The sequence below is a fragment of the Anabrus simplex genome, chromosome 1, assembly GCF_040414725.1.
Source record: "Anabrus simplex isolate iqAnaSimp1 chromosome 1, ASM4041472v1, whole genome shotgun sequence".
Lineage (NCBI taxonomy): Eukaryota > Metazoa > Arthropoda > Insecta > Orthoptera > Tettigoniidae > Anabrus > Anabrus simplex.
In genome coordinates this window covers 578352775-578375809 of record NC_090265.1, presented here as the reverse complement: position 1 = coordinate 578375809, position 23035 = coordinate 578352775, and the positions used below count along the sequence as shown (strand labels likewise).

The 23035-nt window shown below is 39.8% G+C and overlaps 1 protein-coding gene across 2 annotated transcripts in view; it reads left to right on the top strand.

The window, feature by feature from the left end:
• Positions 1–20567, top strand: part of LOC136857157 (uncharacterized) — a 30238-nt gene extending 9671 nt beyond the window's left edge. For both annotated transcript variants that reach the window (XM_067135587.2, XM_067135588.2), the window contains exons 3-4: positions 4449–4518; positions 16832–20567. In XM_067135587.2, coding sequence (XP_066991688.2) covers positions 4449–4518; positions 16832–17951 — 1190 coding nt within the window. In that variant the 3' untranslated portion in view covers positions 17952–20567. The remainder of the gene's footprint in view (positions 1–4448; positions 4519–16831) is intronic.
• The last annotated feature ends 2468 nt before the right edge of the window (positions 20568–23035 follow it).

Below are 23035 nucleotides of genomic sequence, written 5' to 3'. Positions count from 1 at the left end.
TGATTAAGGGCTTTTTTAATTCGTAATGTCAAACGACCTTAAATAATTAAGAATGATTACTGAAAAAAACAGTAGTGTTCATTCAAAACGAAGAGGCAAATAAGAATGAAATTGTACCATCATATCAGCTTACAAATGCAGTCATGTGATGCGATATTGAGAAAAATTTGCCTGCTAGACACGATGGTACGATTCGTTCACCACGCATTTTCCAAACCCAAATATGAACGAGTAGAACATAATACTATTGCAATCTGCTTTACGTCGCACCGACACAAATAGGTATTATGGCGACGATGGGATCGGAAAGGGCTAGGAGTGGAAAGGAAGCGGACGTGGCCTTAATTAAAGTACAGTCCCAGCATTCGCCTGGTGTGGAAATTGGAAACCACGGAAAACCATCTTCATGGCTGCCGACAGTGAGGGGTTCGAAACTACTATTTCCCAGATGCAAGCTCACAGCTGCGTGACCCTACCCGCACGGCCACTTGCTCGTTCTTAATACTATTAAAGTCAAACCTATGGTATTCCAAACTTTTTTTGAGGTTTATATGTTACAGATAAGGCGACTGGATAATCCACGGCCTACCCGGGTAAGCTCACAATACCCGACAAATTTGGATAAACCTTGGAATTTATTTCACTTGAATTTCATTCCAGCCTATCTTTTTCTTCTTAATCTGTTTACCCTTCAGGGTCGGTTTATCCCTCGGACTCAGCGAAGGATCCCACCTTTACCGCCTCAAAGACAGTGTCCTGGAACTTCAGACTCTGTGTCGGGGGATAAAACTGGGGAGGATGACCAGTACCTCGCCCAGGTGGCCTCACCTGCTATGCTGAACAGGGGCCTTGCGGAGTGATGGGAAGAGTGGAAGGGATAGACAAGGAAGAGGGAAGGAAGCGGCCGTGGCTTTAAGTTAGGTAACATCCCGGCATTTGCCTGGAGAAGTGGGAAACCACGGAAAACCACTTCCAGGATAGCTGAGGTGGGAATCGAACCCACCTCTACTCAGTTGACCTCCCGAGGCTGAGTGGACCCCGTTCTTGCCCTCGTACCACTTTTCGAACCCGGGCCTCCAGGGGTGGCGGCTAATCATACTAACCACTACACCACAGAGGCGGAAATTCCGGCCTATACCCAGGTAAAGCACGAACTGCTCATATGTGGTTGTGCAATGCTGGTTTACAAGGAACCAGTTTTCATTTTGTTACACTAAAATCATACAACATACGGAAAACCAATACGCCAATACCAATACTGCTCAGTCAGTTGCATGAGGACAGGGATCTAATAAAAGTAGCTGCAATCTCAAAAGTCAAACAGAGGAATTAGTGTCGTGCTGCTGGAAGACATTTTATCTCAAAATGTCATTCCAGTCCTTATGAAGTAAAGAACAAGAGTAATGCACTTACTAAGGAAGTAACTCATAATAAATATCTTAATGTCTATTTCTCTTGTTTCTGGTTATTTGTTTAATTCGGTTTAATATTTTAATTTAAGTTTTTTACGATCTCGATATGTATAAGAAGCTATATGTTTAATGTAGAACGACTATTTATTTAAGTAATTTAGGATAAAGATTGAGGTAACTGTCATACTTGAGTTAAATCAAAGTTAATGTTAAAATTTAAAATCCTATTCTAAAAATCACATTAGTGCCCGACTCGTTGGCTGAACGGTCAGCGTACTGACCTTCGGTTCAGAGGGCCCCGGGTTCGATTTCCGGCCGGGTCGGGGATTTTAACCTTAATTGGTTTATTCCTACGGCGCGGGGGCTGGGTGTATGTGTTGTCTTCATCATCATTTCATCCTCATCACGACGCGCAGGTCGCCTACGGGAGTCAAATAGAAAGATCTGCATCTGACGAGCCGAACCCGTCCTGGGATATCCCGGCACTAAAAGCCATGCGACATTTAATTTTTTTTTTCATCACATTAGTACATATGTTAACCGTATGTCTTCTGTTTTTGGTCATATGACAGTTTAGCACTCCACATTTCTGTTTCGTATTTTACTTTCATACTTTTGTAACCTTAATCAGCATAATCATTTACACATTTAAAATAATATAGTATTTGCGTTCATTTCTGGAAATGCTTTATCCAAAGAAAGTTGGATAGATCACACTCGAGAAAACCTGCCCCCCAATATAATCAAGTAACCTTAATCAGCATAATCATTTACACATTTAAAATAATATAGTATTTGCGTTCATTTCTGGAAATGCTTTATCCAAAGAAAGTTGGATAGATCACACTCGGGAAAACCTGCCCCCCCCCCCAATATAATCAAGTATTTTTATGGAGGGGTTTGAGTCGTGCTAAGTTTATTGGTGTAAAACGCGGTCATATCTATACAGTATATATAAAGTAAGAGTTTTATCTGTACATTGCTTAGAATTTTTAAAAAAGAACTTTATTTCTATACCGGTCGTGTCCACGGTAACAAGGAAGTGCGCTTTTTAATTTTCCGTCTGTCTGTCTGTCTGTCTGTCTGTCTGTCTGTCTGTCTGTCTGTCTGTCTGTCTGTCTGGCTGTACGGGAATCACGAGAAAATGGCTGAAGAGAATTTAATGAAAATGGATATGTAAAGTCGAGGAATGAGGCAATGAAATCTAGGCTACAAATAATTTAATTCATGCTAAGAGAAATGGTAGTTTATGGGAAGGCCTAAAATGCAATTCTCAAATAGTTATGTCATTAGTGTTCCTATCTATAAACACTACATAAGTTATATAGAATGTCCGACTCGTTGGCTGAATGGTCAGCGTACTGGCCTTCGGTTCAGAGGGTCCCGAGCTCGATTCCCGGCCGGGTCGGGGATTTTAACCTTCATTGGTTAATTCCAATGCCTCGGGGGCTGGGTGTTTGTTCAACTCACACACCACACTAAACACTATTCTCCATCACAATAACACGCAGTTACCTACACATGGCAGATGCCGCCCGCCCTCGTCGGAGGGTCTGCCTTACAAGGGCTGCACCCGGCTAGAAATAGCAACACGAAAAAAATGATATAAAATTAAATTTCCGATCATTTATATCTTATATATTTTTACCGTACCGGCTATGATAACACAGATATTCATGAATTTGCATTTTTATTGTTGATTCCATATCAGTGTTAAGCTACAGAAGCAACTAATTCAAGCGATTTTCATCAAAATCTGAAGGTCTTCCAGAACGTGGATCATCAGACAAGTCAAACTGTCCTGCTCGAAAGCGGAAGAAGAAATTTTGCACTGTTCTTTCAGGAACTGCTTCATTCCCGTACACTTCACAAATTGTTCTTTCAGCTCCTGCTACACTAGATCCTTGGTTAAACTTTTCTTCTTCTTCTTCTTCTTCTTCTTCTGTTTACCCTCCAGGGTCGGTTTTTCCCTCGGACTCAGCGAGTCCGCCTCTACCGCCTCAAGGGCAGTGTCCTGGAGCTTCAGACTCTGGGCCGGGGGATACAACGGTGGAGGATGACCAGTACTTCGCCCAGGCGGCTTCACCTGTTATGCTGAACAGGGGCCTTTTGGGGGGATGGAAAGATTGGAAGGGATAGAAAAGGAACAGGGAAGGAAGCGGCCGTGACCTTAAGTTAGGTACCATCCCGGCATTTGCCTGGAGGAGAAGTGGGAAACCACGGAAAACCACTTCTAGGATAGCTGAGGTTGGAATCGAACCCACCTCTACTCAGTTGACCTCCAGAGGCTGAGTGGACCCCCTTCCAGCCCTCGTACCACTTTTCAAATTTCGTGGCAGAGCCGGGAATTGAACCCGAGCTTTCGGGGGTGACAGCTAATCACACTAACCAGTACACCACAGAGGCGGGCCATCGGTTAAACTCAAAGAGAATGTGTCGTAAATGCTCACTTTTCTCAACTTGACATTCCATATCCATTTGTCTGAAATATACACAAATAATACGTTCACAATCAAGAAAAGCTGTGTTTCACAACACATGAACTCCAAACTCAGTTAAAACAACGTAATAAGGATAAGCAATTCCTTCACGCCACATTGTTGCCAACCCAAAAGAATACCGCACGAACTTATGCATGGACCCTATAAATACTCATCATTATTTAATGTTAAATTAAAGATAAAACACACCTAGAGCACATTCCAGATCTCTAAAACAGCAACAACAATTTCAAGGTTTTCGACACAGTGTTCCCAAATTCTACATAACGAGGAAGTTAAATGTTGCTCCATACATTCAGTTGTCATTGTCACATGCCTGAGTGATTTTAGAGTGAGGGGAACTATAAAACATCAAACTTTTTACTTTGAGTCATAATTTTCACACCTCTGTAGACAATACACGTCTACATCCAAAATTTACTGTTGTTATTTCCTGAAAAAACTGAAAAAATTCATTACAAATGTCAATTGTTTGTACATCTGATGCTCTGTACTAATACGTGAAATAAATTATTTTCTCCATTTTTTTTTCCAGATAAATATGCTCGAAGCTATCCAGAGTGTCGGTACTTGGTGAATAACGGAGATTCGTCATCAGTAGACAGGTAGGCCTACATGTTAAATTAAATTGTGTTGTACATATCTGTAAAACGCAAGGAAGGGAACAGGGTGTTCTCCATCAGGAGATGTAAAACAGCAATAATAATAATAATAATAATAATAATAATAATAATAATAATAATAATAATAATAATAATAATAATAATAATAACACATTATTAAATGTCTACTCGACTACAGTCTCTCTTAAGTGACGCCTCTGATTGTCAGATTGTCAGAATAAATCTTTACATACACTGCCGGGGAAAAACTACATGAAACATCCTGAAGGACATGATCATTTTATTCACAAGCGATGTGACAAGTAGTTTATCATTGCAGGAGTATATGATTACAAATTCAGACCAAATGACACAGACATGTCACAGTAAAGGGTGCCCGAACAGTCGCATCAATACGCAGTGTAGCCCCCTCTGACGGCAATGTAGGCGTGTATACGCACATGCAAACGATCATAAAGGTGCCGAATGGCATCCTGCGATAGATTGTCCCAAGCATCTTCCACCTTTTGATGCAATTTGACAATGGTCTTGCAGGCTCTACGTAACGCGTAAGTTCCCGCTTCGTCATGTCACATACGTGTTCAATTAGCGAGAAATCCGGTGATATTGCTGGCCATGGTAGTTGTTGTACACTACGTAGAGCACGTTGCGTCGCAGCTGCTGTATGTGGTCGTGCATTGTCCTTCTGAAAAAGCACATCACCTTCCTGTCGAAGTAGCACGGGGACAACAACATATTCAGTATAGTGGGCACTGCAGACACACCAACTGTGACTGCGAGTTGTAACTGATGGCCCGCCACACCATGAATCCTGGGGCAGGACCTGGATGTCGTGGGCGAACGCATTCTGAAATAAGCCGCTCACCAGGTTTACGCCGTACACGTCTACGTCCATCACTTGCCTTCTCTCACTGAAGACAACAGAGCGCCATCGCCCTCTCCGGTCGACTCTTTCACGACACCAAAGAAGCCATGCTTATACTAGACTTAACTAAAGTTGGCGTCTGACAGGTACGGTTGGAGGGAGGAGCACTGCACATGCCATTTCACGATGTTGCCACATTCCAGCATTCCTTTCTACATGCTCTTACCCCTCGCTTCCGGCTCACTTGTTCCCTCCATTCTGACGGCTGTGATCTGTTGTAGACAACCTGGCCAGGCGGTGTCGTCCCATTTGCGATCACTCTTATACAAACAATCAGGTTCTTATCAGTGATAGTGACAGGTTTGGCAACTCCCAGCAAGACGAGCTGCCCTGAAGTTTTATCTCCATGGCAACCGCAGTCGCCCCACCCTCGTTTCCATGGCAACCACACAGCCACTCCCTTTATCCCGCCTCGGCAGGCAGTAAACGGACCTCCCTCTATGAAATGTCACACCCCAACTCTTATTATTAGCAGTATAGTGATGTCGTGGTGTCAGTGGTAGCCTGGCCAGAGCCACACGTGATCGTAATCCTGCTGCAAGCACACGGTTCCCAATGGTCCCTAGTGAAACAGCAGGTGCAACATGTGACCGGATTTCGTTCCTGGATGATGTTCGTTCGGGCACCACTGTTCACACAATACGTCGATCTTGACGTGCGTCTGTATTACACAGACATCCGGAGCCTGGTCTACAGATGTGGGAGTGTTCCACAGACCACTGTTGAAAGCAGCGACACGCAACCGATACATTGTGCCCAACATGTGCAGCAATCCGTCGATACCTCCATCCAGCTTCCCACAGTCCCACAATGTGACCCCGTTCAAATGGCTGCAGTTGTTCAACAAGAGAACGTACTCGTCGATAGGGCATGAACGTTGCAAACACTGTTCACCTCCAACCTCAGTGCAGTTACTTCCTGCTGAGTCTAAAGGGAGTGCGCACGGACAGGCCTCCTGAGCGCCATCTGATCGCCAATGTCCGTGACAAATGAACCATTAACATAAGTCCTCAGTATGCACATGAACACAGTCCTTGAGGATGTTATATGTCTTTTTCCGGCAGTGTAACTTTCAAATAACTTACATTACGAAAATTCAAAGACCTGATTATTATCCATAAGTGTCTCTAATCAGAGAATAACATTTGAAAACATACAGGATTAACATGATACTTTTTATACCGAGCTCGATAGCTGCAGTCGCTTAAGTGCGGTCAGTATCCAGTAATCGGGAGATCGTGGGTTCGAGCCCCACTGTCGGCAGCCCTGAAGATGGTTTTCCGTGGTTTCCCATTTTCACACCAGGCAAATGCCGGGGCTATACCTTAATTAAGGCCACGGCCGCTTCCTTCCAATTCCTAGGCCTTTCCTACCCCATCGTCGCCGTAAGACCTATCTGTGTCGGTGCGACGTAAAGCAAATAACAAAAAAATAAAAATAAAAAATAATACTTTTTATAATCAACTTGCTTGTTCCCAGATCATATCAATTGCTATAAAACTATTTTAACGATGTCTTACAAAAAAAAAGCGTGTGCTGTGTATCGTACTAACTATTCACTACAATAATAACAAAGTGATTTAATTATAAATTCAAGTTTTCAAAGACTGGGGAAATACAAAGTATAGATTTCAAATAATAATAATAATAATAATAATAATAATAATAATAATAATAACTAGCAGTTTCCCGCTGGCTCCGCCCGCAATGTACAAAGTATATATGGTGTTGTTCGTTACTACCCTCACGGATGTATTTGCAAAGTTTCGAGTTAATGAAATAAAGCACATGATCCACTGTGGTAAGAGAATGTAATATTATGTCAACAAAACACCTGAAAATACATCACACAAAGAAATTGAATTAAACGTTCCTTGGAACAACACTACGCGCTGAGCTGTTAAAAAGTCCTTCAAAGATCCTCGTCATGGAGACAAATGTACTCATGTTTAAGTAGTTATTACATCAAAAGAAAGCGCTTGATCTACTGAGTGTTTTTAGACCAAAACGAACTGCGTACCTCAATTAGAACGAAAGATATGATTGCTTCAATGAGAAAAAATGTTGAAGAAATGAGACGTCAAATTGAATGTGCACTCATAACTTTCCTCAGAATCAACCAATTGGAATAGTTAAGAGCTGAAATGAAATAGCTTGATCCACTGAGTGTTCTTAGCCCAAAACGAACTGCGTACCTCAATCAGAACCAAAGATATGATTGCCTCAAAGAGACAAAAAATTGAAAAATCAAATAATTTGAGGAAAGCGGAACTGAAGTGATTTATCGTGCCTGATGACAAATCTGTGCATGAATACCTTTCAGTTTAAAAAAAATGAAGGAAATCGACCGGATAGAATGGCCGTACTGACTGACTTTAGTTTCATCATTTTTTTAATATATAGATTATGTCAACAAAACACTTGAAAATACATCACACAAAGAAAATTGAATTAAAAGTTCCTTGGAAGAACACTACGCGCCGAACTGTAAAAAGTCCTTCAAAGATCTTCGTCATGGAGACAAATGTACTCATAACTTTTCTCAGAATGTACCAATTTAAGTAGTTATTACCTAAAAAGAAAGCGCTTGATCCAATGAGTGTTTTTAGACCAAAACGGATCGCGTATCTCAATTAGAACGAAAGATATGATTGCTTCAATGAGAAAAAATGTTGAAGACTGTGCATGAATACTTTTCAGTTAAAAAAAGAATGAAGGAAATCGACCGGATAGAATGACCGGACTGACTGACTTTAGTTTTCATCAATTTTTTAATATATAGATAATAATAATAATAATAATAATAATAATAATAATAATAATTAAATACTTTATAATTCTAACGTGTATATGATGTACACGAGTCTCCTCCTGATGAATTGTGTTTCTTCTCCCTTAATTCTTGGTCGAAAATTACTATCACATTTGTCATTATAACAATACTTAAAAATGGAAAAATTAGAACAATTTTTGATGAAGAAACAGAGAAAATATTAATTTTCAAATAATACAAACCTGTTAAACAGTTTAGTAACATATTTTAGATTATTAGAGATAAAATATATTTATCTTCAAAAATTAAAATCTCAAAAAGGGAACCATAATTTAATTTCATCGATTGCGAATATTAAATTATTTAAGCTCTGTAGGCTTTTCCAATTAAATTATTATCAACGTTTTTAACCCCAGTGTCCCAATGGGCTCGTCAGTTGGATTGCTAACCCTTTTCAAGACGCTGGAGACTTGAAGGTGGCTTGCAGTGGTGTCTCAATGGCGCACGAGCCGCGAACGTCTTAGAAAGTTTTGACAATCCAAATGACGAGTCCACTGCCACACTGGGGCGAAACGGGTAATTACATGATTGAAAAACTTAAAGAGCTTGAATAGTTGTGTACTTATTTTGCTTCTAGTGATTGACATAAACAGTTTTGCCACAATCTAACACAAGAAAGAGAGATAGCGAGGGAGTCAGTTACTATATGGGATTTTGTGTCATGAGCTGCGTAGGCATGTTTTTTCTAGTTGCTTTACGTCGCACCGACACAGATAGGTCTTATGGCGACGATGGGACAGGAAAGGGCCAGGAGTAGGAAGGAAGCGGCTGTGGCCTTAATTAAGGTACAGCCCCAGCATTTGCCTGGTGTGAAAATGGGAAACCACGGAAAATATCTTCAGGGCTGCCGACAGTAGGGTTCGAACCTACTATCTCCCAAATACTGGATACTGGCCGCGCTTAAGCGACTGCAGCTATCGAGCATTTTTAATAACTATCAAAAGTTGAAGACAAATGCAAGATAATTATATATTTATCGATCTATATTGTATATTTATTGTGGATACTTTGAAAAATGTATTGGCATAAATGTTTATACAAGTTGATTGGTGATATTTGAAACATGCCATGGTGTTTAAACTTGTGATGTAACCTCAAAGGTTGACTTTTAATTATGATTATCTTTAAAATATCTACCCACTCAAAAAGGTAACTAGTTTTCGTTCGACCATTAAGCTTTTTGTATACACTGGTAGATATAGGGCTCTAGCACGATGGTGGAAATCGGCTAGCAAATAAATAAACGCCGTAATTCGAAAGAAAGTGAAGCAAAATTAACTTGAGTAACTGAGCTGACAATACCGGTCACTTCACGTGAGATCTGTGCTGGACAAAGCGGAGGCGGAACAGGTTTTTTCTCCGGGTACTCCAGTTTTCCCTGACATCTTTCATTCGAGCAACACACTCCAGTATCATTTCATTTCATCTGTCAGTCATTAATCACTGCCCCAGAGGAGCGCGAAGGCTTCGGCAGCCGGCACAATTCCTATCCTCACCACTAGATGGGGGCTGCATTCATTACATTCCTGACCCGTTCGAGTGACTGGGAACAAGCTGAGTATTCTCAGTTTTTCATTTTTTTTTTTTCAGCTGAGCTGACGATATTTATGCCAGAAGTCTCCACATTATGAAGATACACCATATACAGGGTGTCCTTAAAAAAGGGACCATCAGGAGATAGTGGGTTCAAGCCCCACTGTCGGCAGCCCTGAATATGGTTTTCCGTGGTTTCCCATTTTCACACCAGGCGAATGCCGGGGCTGTACCTTAATTAAGGCCACGGCCGCTTCCTTCCAATTCCTGGCCTTTCCTATCCCGTCGTCGCCATATCTGTGTCGGTGCGACGTAAAGCAAATAGGAAAAAAAGGGACCCTCTGTAGGCGGGGACAGCAGAATAACACCCACGTTATCCCCTGCCAGTCATAAAAGGCGACTAAAAGGAACCCCAGGGACTCTCAACTTGGAAGCGTGGGTTGGCGACCACGAGGCCCCGAGGTGATTCCAAGCATTGTTTCCACTTATTTGTGCCAGGCTTCTCACGTTCACCTATGCTATCTGACCTCACTTGGTCAACTCATGTGCTCCGACCCCGACGCCATTAGAACATTCGAGGGCTGGTGAACCTTTCATTTTCGTGCCCTTCATGACCCTTGTCTTTCTTTGCCCGATATCCTCATTTTCCAAAGTGTCGGATCCCTTCCACTTTTTCTCTCAGATTAGTATTATATAGAGGATTGTTGCCTAGTTGTATTTCCTCTTAAAACAATAAGCACCACCACCTTGGAAAAGGTTCATCTATTTATACTGTATAGGAGGCAGCACGCAACAAACGAAGCAAAATAGGTCCTATAAACATTGATCGCAAACCCATTATCTTCGGAGTTATGGTCCGCTACCGCTACCATCAATAATCACGTTTCAGTAGTTTACGGAGGGTTGAATGCAACAAAAGACGGATATGCGTTCCTACCTAAACAATAGTCGAAAACCTACTAACCAAATCAAACCAAACCCCATGGCACTACAGCCCTTGAAGGGCCTTGGCCTACCAAGCGACCGCTGCTCAGCCCGAAGGCCTGCAGATTACGAGGTGTCGTGTGGTCAGCACGACGAATCCTCTCGGCCGTTATTCTTGGCTTTCTAGACCGGGGCCGCTATCTCACCGTCAGATAGCTCCTCAATTCTAATCACGTAGGCTGAGTAGACCTCGAACCAGCCCTCAGGTCCAGGTAAAAATCCCTGACCTGGCCGGGAATCGAACCCGGGGCCTCCGGGTAAGAGGCAGGCACGCTACCCCTACACCACGGGGCCGGCAGTCGAAAACCTACTAGCGTGTTAAAAAGGTCTTATTACGTAGGAGGAGGCATATCTTGCACTCCGAGTACTTCGTCACGAAACAAATGCGAAGCCATTGTACGTAGAAAATAAAAATAATAAAGCTCCTGGTGAGGACGGCATCACTGCGGAGATGTGTAAACTTGGAGATGATCTTGTAAGCAAAATTCATGCAATCCTAGTAGAAATATGGGAAACGGAAATGATTCCACAGGATTGGAAGTGTGCATTAATACACCCATTGCACAAGAAAGGTGACAAGGCAGATCCAAACAACTATAGAGGCATATCTCTACTGCCAATCGCATACAAAATCCTTTCCAAAGCTCTCTTGAACCGGTTAGAAAAACAGACAGATCATCTGATTGGCGAGTACCAAGCGGGTTTCAGGAAAGGTCGATCATGTGCAGAACAAATATGGAACTTGAAGACGATATTAAGGATTCGCCGAAGTGCCAGCACGATCGTCACCTTTGTGGATTTTAAGAAGGCGTATGACTCTGTGGACAGACAGACAGTATTTGATACCCTAGAAGAACTCAGAGTGGACAAGAAGACCAGAGCACTTATCCAGCAGACCCTCACAAGTACGACCTCTAAAGTGAAATTCCTTGGAGAAATCTCTGAGCCTTTTGAAATATGTACGGGCGTTCGTCAAGGTGACAGCATCTCCCCTATTTTGTTTAACTTAGTTCTAGACAAAGTTATTAGAGAGTGGGAAAAGGATATCAAGGGTGTGAACATCGGAAATTTGGGAAGCAAGGTCAATGTGAAATGTTTAGCATTTGCTGATGATCTCGCAATCATTACTAAGACCAAGGATGAAACAAGGTATGCCATACAGAGACTACACAATATAGCATCAAAGGCAGGCCTCCAGATATCCTACGAGAAAACCAAGTACATGGAAAATCTACGTCAAAATAGCAAAAGAACTCCGCTAGAGATGGAAAACGGCACAATTTCACAGGTGCCCTCCTTCAAATACCTTGGAGAAATTATACTACCATCAGGATTAGACAGTAGTGCCAATGTAGAAAGAAACACCAAACTACATAAGGCATACAGACTGACGTGGAATTACTACAACAAAAGAGTCATATCGCGTAATGCAAAATTACGACACTACAAGACAGTTGTATTGCCCGAAGCTTTATATGCCTCAGAAACCATATGCTTAGGTGGTCACTCTAAAATTACAGAAATTGAAAAGCAGGAGCGGAAAATTCTCAGGAAAATTTATGGTCCTACGAGAGAAAATGGAATGTGGATTAAGAGGAAAACAGCGGACCTCTACTCCTTCACCGACAGGTTTACTGATGCTGTACGGAAAAGGCGCCTTAATTTCTATGGCCATATCTACAGAATGAACAGCGACAGACTAACTAAAAGATTATTCAAAGTAATCAACTCAAAGAAGGTCAAAATAAAATGGCTAGAAGAAACTAAGGCGGACCTCCAAGAAATAAATATTACAGACGACATCATGGAAAATCGTGGAGCTTTTAGAACCAAAGTAGCTAATCATAAATTTAGGGAGAAACCAAAAAAGACAACTGGTATGAAGTGGTCGACAGAACGCAAGATGCAACACAGTGCATTCATGAAGAGATTTTGGGAGGATAAGAAGGCACAAACCATCAAACCAACTAACAAGTTCAAACGCGCTCTATGAATGGGCATAACGAAGGAAGAAGAAGAAAAGTGAGTGCATACAGGCTGTATCATAATTATACCGACAAAAAAAAATCAGGGATGCTCTTCGTGTTCAGAATGATGGTGCAATCCTGTTGGCGGAGAAAATGTTTCTTTTCGAGAAAATCAGGTTACTTTGCTCCCTCCAAGCGCGCGATTCAAATTGACGAACTTGCCGTATTTGCTATGCCATAGAGCCAGCCGCTGCCTGTTGCTGTGCGTCAGAGGACGAAAGGGAAGGGAGGGGAAGTGGGAAGTGGCAGACAGAGGTAATCCTCGGTGCGAATGCATAGTCACTTCCCAGCTCGAGTAGGCAGTGTACAGTTGTTCTGCACAAATTGACTACTATGCGACGCCCGTAGAAAGAGAATATGAACTTATACTAAGAATACAGGCAGCTTTCCAGGTCGTTCGCGACATACCACACATCCTGATCAGAGTCCAAAGGTCACTACTACACCGTTGTGAACTGTGCAACGAAGTATGAATATCTACAGTAACCAAACAATTGGGAGTATTGTATCCGTTAAGAATCTCATTCCATTTACAATGTTGTGAGTGAAAGAATACACAATCGTGGGGCGGCATCGTTTGCATCTTCGAACATGTAAAATAATAAAGAACGTTACAGCGACCAACAGAAGAAAGGAGAAACGATCTGGTGCATTCGTTGACTAACAAGTGTGTCTTAATTACTGTGTGTTCTTGTCTGCGTGTGCAGTTACGGCTGTTTAATAAACGAACTGTGGATATCGCCTGTAACAGACAAGGAGACAATCCTGTGCTAGTCAAACGAGGAAACTTGTGCATACGCGCGGAGCATTATATCTGTCTCCATCATACACCCTAATTCCCCTCCCGGGCCGATGACCTTAGATGTTAGGCCCCTTTAAACAACAAGCATCATCATCATCAATTCCCACCGGGCGAGTTGGCCGTGCCGTTGGGGGCGCGCAGCTGTGAGATTGCATCCGGAAGATAGTGGGTTCGAACACCACTGTCGGCAGCCCTGAAGATGGTTTTCTGTGGTTTCCCATTTTCAGTAGTGTCATGGTCTGGCTGTAACCTACTCGGAAAATAAAACTTTCAGCACAGAAATATACTGTTTTATTTCCATTTTAAATCTTTGGGCTGCAATCTGCCAAAATGTCAGTTGTCGACTTAATCAGAATAACAGAGCTACGTCCTGTTGATTATGTGTTCTGTGGTCAAATGTATTATTGATGTATAGGTCAAAGAAGCTATAAATAGAAACAAGTTCGCATAGGTGCGATGAAATGAAAGTAATAAGCAAAAACGTAAACGATAATACTATGGCGATAGACAGCTAAGACTGGTTGAAGTTCCTGATATTCTTAAACAGTATTGGTCACTATTCATGACCTTAATAGCCTGAGACCGAGAGATTTTGCCGTGCGATTAGGATCGCATTGCTGAGAGCTTGCATTCGGAAGATGGTGGTTTCAAATCCCACCGTCGGCAACCCTGAAGATGGTTTTCCGTGGTTTACCATTTCACATCAGTCTGTACCTTAATTAAGGTCACGCTGCCACCTTTCCATTCCGGCCTCTTCCCGATCCCTGAGATGCCGAAAACCTTCGATGTGTTAGTGTGACCTTAAACCACTAGAAATAAGTTCGGCTCCATGGCTAAATGGTTAGCGTGCTGGCTTTTGGTCCAGGATGCACCGGGTTCGATTCCCGGCCGGGTCGTGGATTTTAACCTTCATTGGTTAATTCCGATCACTCAGAGGCTGTACGTGTCGTTTTCTTCATTAGAATTCATCATACGTAGGGTCCCCTCCTCATAGACGCGCAGATCGCCTGTACGGCATCAACATTACAGTGTGAACGTGAAAAAGGAATGGACGAAAGGAACAGTGAATCTATTGAATGTGCTTAATTTGTTTAAAATTAGTGTGGAACATTAAAAACAAAATGGTTTGATTTTTTCTGGTTAGTTATTGTTCAATTAATAATTTGTTGTCTGTCAATTTAAAAGTATAAATATTTATTTAAGTTCAAAAAACTGCAAAAGAAACAGTGTCATATTATATTTACTTCGCGAACTTCAGGCAACAGGAAGTTGCAAAGATGGTTTTGATTGTGTTTTTCTTTCTTTCTTTCTTTCTTTCTTACTTTCTTTCTTTTCTGTGTTTATTTTGTTAAACGATTGGAAATTATTATCTATGTATTAACTGTTTTTTGTAAATATTCGTTTTAAAAACTCGAAAGACCTGCACCAAGCCTCTTTGGAGGCCACACGCCATTATTATTATTATTATTATTATTATTATTATTATTATTATTATTATTATTATTATTATTATTATTATTATTATTATTATTATTATTATTATTATTAGCAAGGAAATCCGGAGTAATACCATCACGTGTGTTGAACAAAATAGCACAACACAGTCAGTAATGACAGCGACAGTAACTTTAAGTCAGACACACGTAGCATTACATAACCTTGCTCTTTTCCCTTGTGTAGTCCATCCTCCATTCAATAACTAATTGTAATTGATTCAAGTTAATTTTTAATTATCGATATATATTCCTTATCCATATCTATTACTCTGTTATTTTGTCCCTATACAGTTATTTACTACGTGAGTCACTTCCATCTCTTTATTGTAAAAATATACACCATTAGTCACAACGACTGGCTGGTAAAACGAATGACATTACTAGCATTGCTCATAACTCAGTCACTTTAATAAGTCATGTAAACATATTTTAATGGCCATTGGCTGCAGTAAAATCTTTATTTAATATTCTCAAAGTTAAGGATGAGACTGCAACGGGTCAATGTCAGTAAAATGTTGTTTTAGCCCACACTGGAAGACATAGTGTACTGTAAATAAATACTTTGTCTCACCTGCAAAGGCAAATGAAGTAAATAAGACATTAAATATTAACACAAAGGCGAAAAAAATTCAAATGCCTTAATTATCATCACAGCTTCCAAATTCAGCCCATCACACCGATGTTGCCTGGTGCAATTCGACCATTGTCTGCGGCCGGAACCTCATGCGCATACTGCCTACATTAGTAGCTGTTACATTTTGCTCGGAAAGCCCATTGCAACAATCATGTACCAAGTTCGTTGCTTATGGTATTCACCATCTTATATAGTACTGTTATGGTAGATCGTCCGCTCGAACTGACTCGTGACAAAGCAATCCACGAGATTTAGATCCAGACTGAACTTCCGGAAACGGGGAGGTGCGAGTTCCGGACAGTTGGCCTGGAGACAGGTGATAATTTCGTGTGGGTATTTATAGCCGAGTTTAAGGCAGACCCTCCCATTAGGGTGGGCTGCATCTGCCATGTGTAGGTAACTGCGTGTTATTGTGGTGAAGGATGGTGTTATGTGTGGTGTGTGAGTTGCAGGGATGTTGGGGACAGCACAAACACCCCAGCCCCCGGGCCATTGGAATCAACCAATGAATGTTAAAATCCCCGACCCGGCCGGGAATCGAACCCGGGACCCTCTGAACCGAAGGCCAGTACGCTGACCATTCAGAGTCGGATTGAAGACAGGTGATATTTTGTGAGACCCTATAGAATGGTACCCCATCTTGTATAATATAATACTCACGAGATTATTTTTCGGAACAGCATATACACTTGCAAAGAAAACTCAGGCTCTCATTGACTTCAAACGAGAAAGAATTGAATAGCAGTGACGTGACTTGAATTTTACATTCCACAAATGCTTGTATTAGTATCACAGTTCATATTAGTGCTGAAATGAAAAAATACCAAATAAGGGAGACAAACTGTGAGATTTGCCTTTTGACTGGCCCTTTGATTTACGCTGTAAATGACTATAACTGAGAACTTAAAACGCGCCCAGACCTAATGTTGAAATGCTGTACTTATACAATATGTGTTTGGGGGCCATTAAAGCCCTAAACGTTTACTAGAAGTGTTTGGGACCGTTCCGGATGACAGAATCTTAGCATACTATCTCATTTTGTGTTATGTTTTTGTTCACAGAAAGATAAACTCCTGTTGCCCAAAGACTGAAGTTCTCCGAAATGAAGACCTTCAAGATTGCTATGATCACCGAACGCTCGACTTCTCCTACTGCGAGACTCCATTGACCAGTATAGAAAACAACGCTTTTTCACATTTATGTGGAAAAGTTATTATACTGACATCCAATGATATAAAATCACTTAAGAGAGATATATTTTGCAACAACTCTATTACACATGTGTACCTCAACGATAATCCTGCATTTGAAATGAGACCAAATCACAGATACGACTGTGGTGATTCGGTCACTTTATTTGATGTAAGTTACACATCCTTTAAGTATTTTCCAGGTATATTTTCTGATTTCAGAAATCTGGAAGTTATCCAGGCCTTTGGGCAACCTAGCTGCAATAAAATGAAAAATGATTTGCGTAATATTTTGGTCGTGTGTGAAGAGGATGATCGTAGGAACAAATTTCTAGAAACAAACACTTCTAACACTCATGAAATTATTACCCCACTAACTAATGGCAATAAAACTGAATTCGGAGATAAACAGTCACTTGAGGAAACAGTAGCTTCTTCTGTTATTGATTCTGGTCAAACATATACAACTCTCGAGGATAAATCTACTAGCACTGACGTGACCCTCACAAAAGAACATACTATAACAACTGCACAATCTACTGATGGTATCATTAATACGCGTACAACCCTACAAACTTCGCTCGGCAAATCCAGTTCAAAAGTTGCGGACATCCCGATTTCTGTGGCAGGTAGTAATAAAACAATGAAAGATGAGACATATTTGAGGAAAAATACTAAACATATCAAGAAGATAAAGAATGGTTTCAATGGAACATATATAAATAAAGACTTTAACACTTTCCAGACAAGTGGAGTTCCCATCATTAACGGAAACATCACATCAACCAGGAGTCCGTTTCAATTGGAAGGCAGTAACAGTACCAGTAATGTTAACAATTTTAATTATTCTCCCATTGTTATCTTTGGATTTATTGGATTAATACTGTTGATAGCATTGATTATAAAATGTTCATTCAGATATATTAAACGTTGTTTTGTAAACAAGAAGCAGACTGACCAAAGGAATGAATCTCTTGAACAACTGCTCTGAAATAATAATAATAATATTAAAATTAAAATAATAAGTATTATTATTATTATTATTATTATTATTATTATTATTATTATTATTATTATTATTATTATTATTATTATTATAACTACAGAATTCCTCTTCTTGGAAAAATATCATTTATACTACTTCATATGAACTGTCTTCTATTTATATTTACGTATAGTTTAAGCACTCCGTTGTGGATTTGTAGAACTCTTTCGGATGATATGGGTCTAAATTTATACCTTAAACATTGTGATTTTTGCGACTATGGTGAACTTAATTCTAATGATAGTAACATACTTGTTCATACAGTTGGAAAACGAAATATTACTTCGTAGATAGCGGTTAGTATTGCTATAACGCAGGTTACATTACTGATACGGATATATATGTACTGATATTCATATAAATAAAACGTTACTTAGTACATAGGGATTAGTATTGCTATAATGCAGGTCACATTATTGATACTAATATATATGTACTGATATTCACATAAATAAAACGTTACTTAGTACATAGGGATTAGTATTGCTATAATGCAGGTCACATTATTGATGCTAATATATATGTACTGATATTCGCATAAATAAAACGTTACTTAGTACACATGGGTTAGTATGGTTGTAAGGTGCGTGATATTACTGGTAGTAATATATTTGTTTAGATATCCACATAAATAAAACGTTACTTGGTATACATACATACATACATACATACATACATACATACATACATACATAGGTAGGAGATTCTACAAATATAATATAAGAATAAAACGGTACATGGAAGCAATAGCAAGTATGTAATTTGGCTGATTTAGCTGATGTATATGTTCCTTCAGATACTGAAACAAACAAAAGAGTTCACTTTAAACATTATTTGTGATTTGTGTGTCTGTTATATGGAAAACAGTTATTGCTGATCCTAACATGTTCCTTCAGATAAGTGAAACAAATACAAAATAGACATAGGCAAAATAATTTATTCGTGTGCAATATAATTACTGTATATGCCAAATCTTAAGATGTTCATGTAACTTCTGATATCTGGAAGATATAAAAGTAGAACTTTGTAAACACTATGATTTGTTTGTTTATATAGTTGAAATTACTGATCTTGGTATGTTCCTTCAGATATACACTGACGGACAAAAAAGTGGATCACTTTATTTTCAGAGAAAAAACTGTATTTACTTATCTTAAGACTTGCTTTTTCTTCATTCCTAAAAAGTACTATTAAAAAATGTTAAACCAGTACTCTACATACTTTATACTGATACTTTTTTAAGTTTATCCAAAAGTCCTCAGATGTTGTAATTTATGAAAATGTCATTACCTTAAGTTAACATTGCATCACACTAAGCAAACTTATGAACATACCACTGAAAGTTTTCATGAAAACACTCTACATTTATCTTGACTTAGTCTAGCACATAAAGGAGAAAGCGGCTCCTTAGGACTTTTTTGTGATATCTGAACATCATATTCTTTTCCAAACCTGTAGAATACAAATTAGAAATTGTCTTAATATCAAAATTAATGTATTTAATGCAACAATTCTCTCTTTTAATTTGTGTATAAAAATTACGATTTCGTCTTTACAAAGTAATCCACTTTTTTCCCGCTAGTATATGTATTAAAACACATTGTTAGTAATGTATTTATGTGATTGTAATATATGGACATTACTGATCGTGGTATGTTCTTTCAGATATATGTATTATAACACATTGTCAGTAATGTATGTATGTTATTGTAATACAGTGGATATTACTGATCGTGGTATTTTCCTTCAGATATCTGAACGAAATTAAACTTCATTCCGTAAACGATTCCCTTTGTGAATCATTGGAAGAGTGTCCTCCTACTGTTCTCAAGATCTTTGATTCGAACTTGGGAGAGGTAATTAGATTGTTACGGTCGGAAGGAAGCACTCTATGTCGTATAATGTTAGTATGTAAAAGATTTCTGGTGACACGTTTGGTATTTACCCAACATAATGAATTAAAACTAAGCAATTGGTTGTCCAGTGAGTTCTGGATTTTCTGTCATCTGGTAGAGCAAGGCGTAATGTCTAAATTCACATGCAGGTAGCTTAAATAGCATCAAATAACAATCCCTGCACATTTTAGTTGAGGCCATATCATTTATCATAATATTTTTTCGGTATATGTGGCTCTAATTGGTAATATTACTCTTTATAAAGCATTTATTCAGATATCTGAAAGATATAAAATGTAATTCCATAAACATAGTGATATAAGTTATGTGTGAGGCAAAACCTCTAAAAACGCCAATATTTAATCAGGAAATATCTTGAACAAAATGTATTATTATTATTATTATTATTATTATTATTATTATTATTATTATTATTATTATTATTATTATTATTATTATTATTATTATTATAGAAGTAGTCTACTATGTATAAACATATCTTCCTGTAGGTGAGGATATACATCAAAACTATTGATTACAATGTAAGAAATACATCATACTGTTTTTATGTATGTATATTGTTTTCACGTGATAACTGTAAAGTCTCGATGGTTTGAGTTATAAGTACAAACGCTATGGCAAGAAACATAACTAATAATGCCTAAATCCACCACCAATTAGTATATTAAAATATCGAATAGTTAGAATAGGAGAAATAAAGGTCAAATTTCAACATTTCTAAACTACTCTTGCGTGAAATAGCCCTCAATAGTTTCTTTTTCCTGTTTTGTATCTACTCAAAATTTGTTTTTCATCTGCATGTAAAGAGGGTTGATGTGAATGCTAGGGTGGCCATTTCAAAATCACCAAATAGGAGAACATCAAACAGAATTCATTAAAAGTGCCATGAAAATCTATTCTCCGTGTTACCATATTTGTACTTATTTCAGTATTTAAAAAAAAAGGCACGGTTTAAAACAATACTGAAAATCTGAGATTTGAAAGCAACATTACGAAAATAATTTAATGCATACGTCTTCATTATATACTGTTATGCCTTTCAGTGTTCAGTTTGAAACCCTCCGCGAATTAACTATACACCTCCACAATCCTCCATCTGCTACTAGTTCTCTGACCTAGGTCTCCCTTTATCTTTCTTAACCTCTGTCGTCGAGTCTGTTATTCTCCTAGGAAATCTGTCCTCCATTCAACTAATATGACCCTACCATCGAAGCTGGTTTATAAGAAGAGATTCTTCCATTGAGTATATTCCTCATTTAGTCTTCTTTATTTCCTCATTTCGAGTACCCTCCTACCATTGTTTTCATCTGGTTGTACCAGCAGTCGTTCTCACAACTTTCATGTCTTTTACTTCTAACTTATGAAGAAGATATCCCAAGACCTTTCACTCCCGTAGAGCCAACTCAGTCTGAAAACATACCGATGTAAAGATAGTTTCGCCAAAGAACTCACTCTATTTTACAGAATACCGTCGATCGCAACTACGAGCTCACTCTGTTAACATTGCTGCGCCTAGATTCAATCTTACTATACTACCATCCCGGGAGAGGTAAAACAAAAGCAAAGTCATCTCCGTACAGGCCATGAAGGCCCTGGGAGGGGTGGAAGGTAAGGCTTCCACTATCCCTAACCTCAGCACTTGATGGGGTAGAGTGTTTAGCTCTACGCCCGGCCGCCTTTGCCCCCAGGAATTAACCTAGGTGTAGGAGTGAACCTCAGGGCCATGTGCACCTCCAGAAGTAGAATTCTCGTTTCTTAAATTTTACGACCTCCTGACGGGGATTCGAACCCACGTCCTTTCAGGCGAACCAAGCACGCCTTTACCACCTCGACCAGGCAGCCCCTACAGGGAGAGGTACATATTATAAATACTTGAAATAATCCACCTGTTCCAGTTTCGTGTCCCTACCTGGCACTCGAACTTTTTTTTTGCTAGGGGCTTTACGTCGCACCGACACAGATAGGTCTTATGGCGACGATGGGATAGGAAAGGCCTAGGAGTTGGAAGGAAGCGGCCGTGGCCGTAATTAAGATACAGCCCCAGCATTTGCCTGGTGTGAAAATGGGAAACCACGGAAAACCATCTTCAGGGCTGCCGATAGTGGGATTCGAACCTACTATCTCCCGGATGCGAGCTCACAGCCACGCGCCTCTACGCGCACGGCCAACTCGCCCGGTGCACTCGAACTTCTTTGGTTTAATGACTACACTGGAAAACAATTTGCACACAAAGCTTATTCTTTACTTACTATTAACACACAACTTTTATTTTGTATTTTTCATCCTTCCCTGCCCATTCTAGGAACTTGTTTGCTGTCCAGGAAATATTTTTACATAGATTTACACTCCGGTCATGACTGGAAAGTCTACCAACTCACGGTCACGATCTCTTATCGATAGCACTGGCGAGCAATCCAACATCTTGGTTTCATTCTAACAAATATTTGCAGACATATCAAATTCTTCTTCTTCTTCTTCAACCCTATGGTTAGTGGGTAACTTGCATGTTTTCCAAGCGTTTCCGTTCTTTGGCCAGCAGCTTCAAGTGGTAATAAGTAGGCTTGCCTTTAATATTGTCGATAAATTGCACTCTAGGTCTTCCTTTGGTCCCTTCAAACAGGGTGGTGCACCAGTCAGAATGACGAAGCTAGTGGCAAACGAACTATTTCTTCTTTTGTTCAAGGTTTCAACCAAGATAGGTGTCTCGTTTATTCTTCTGAGAACGTTCTCGTTTGTGACTATCAGTCCAAGGCATTCTTAATAGTCGACGCCAGAACCACATCTCAAAGGCCTTGAGTTTCATCACTTGAAATTTTCTACCGACCGCTCTAACGCAATTACAACTAAAACTTCACTGAAATAAGAACAAATCATTATCCAGAGAAAGGTGATGTCGGACGGAGTAATATGGACTCGAAAACAGGATTTTCCGGCCAAAAACCGGGCGTCTGGCCACCCTACCTGCAGCTCCCTCACTTGGACCCTCATTCTACAAAGGTAGCCATACACTGGCGAAAACGGATCTCATTTTCATGTCCAATATTTACCACTCTTCAGTGCTTCCCAAATTTTTTCAGTTCAAAATCATAACTAGTAAATAGAACATATGTTGAC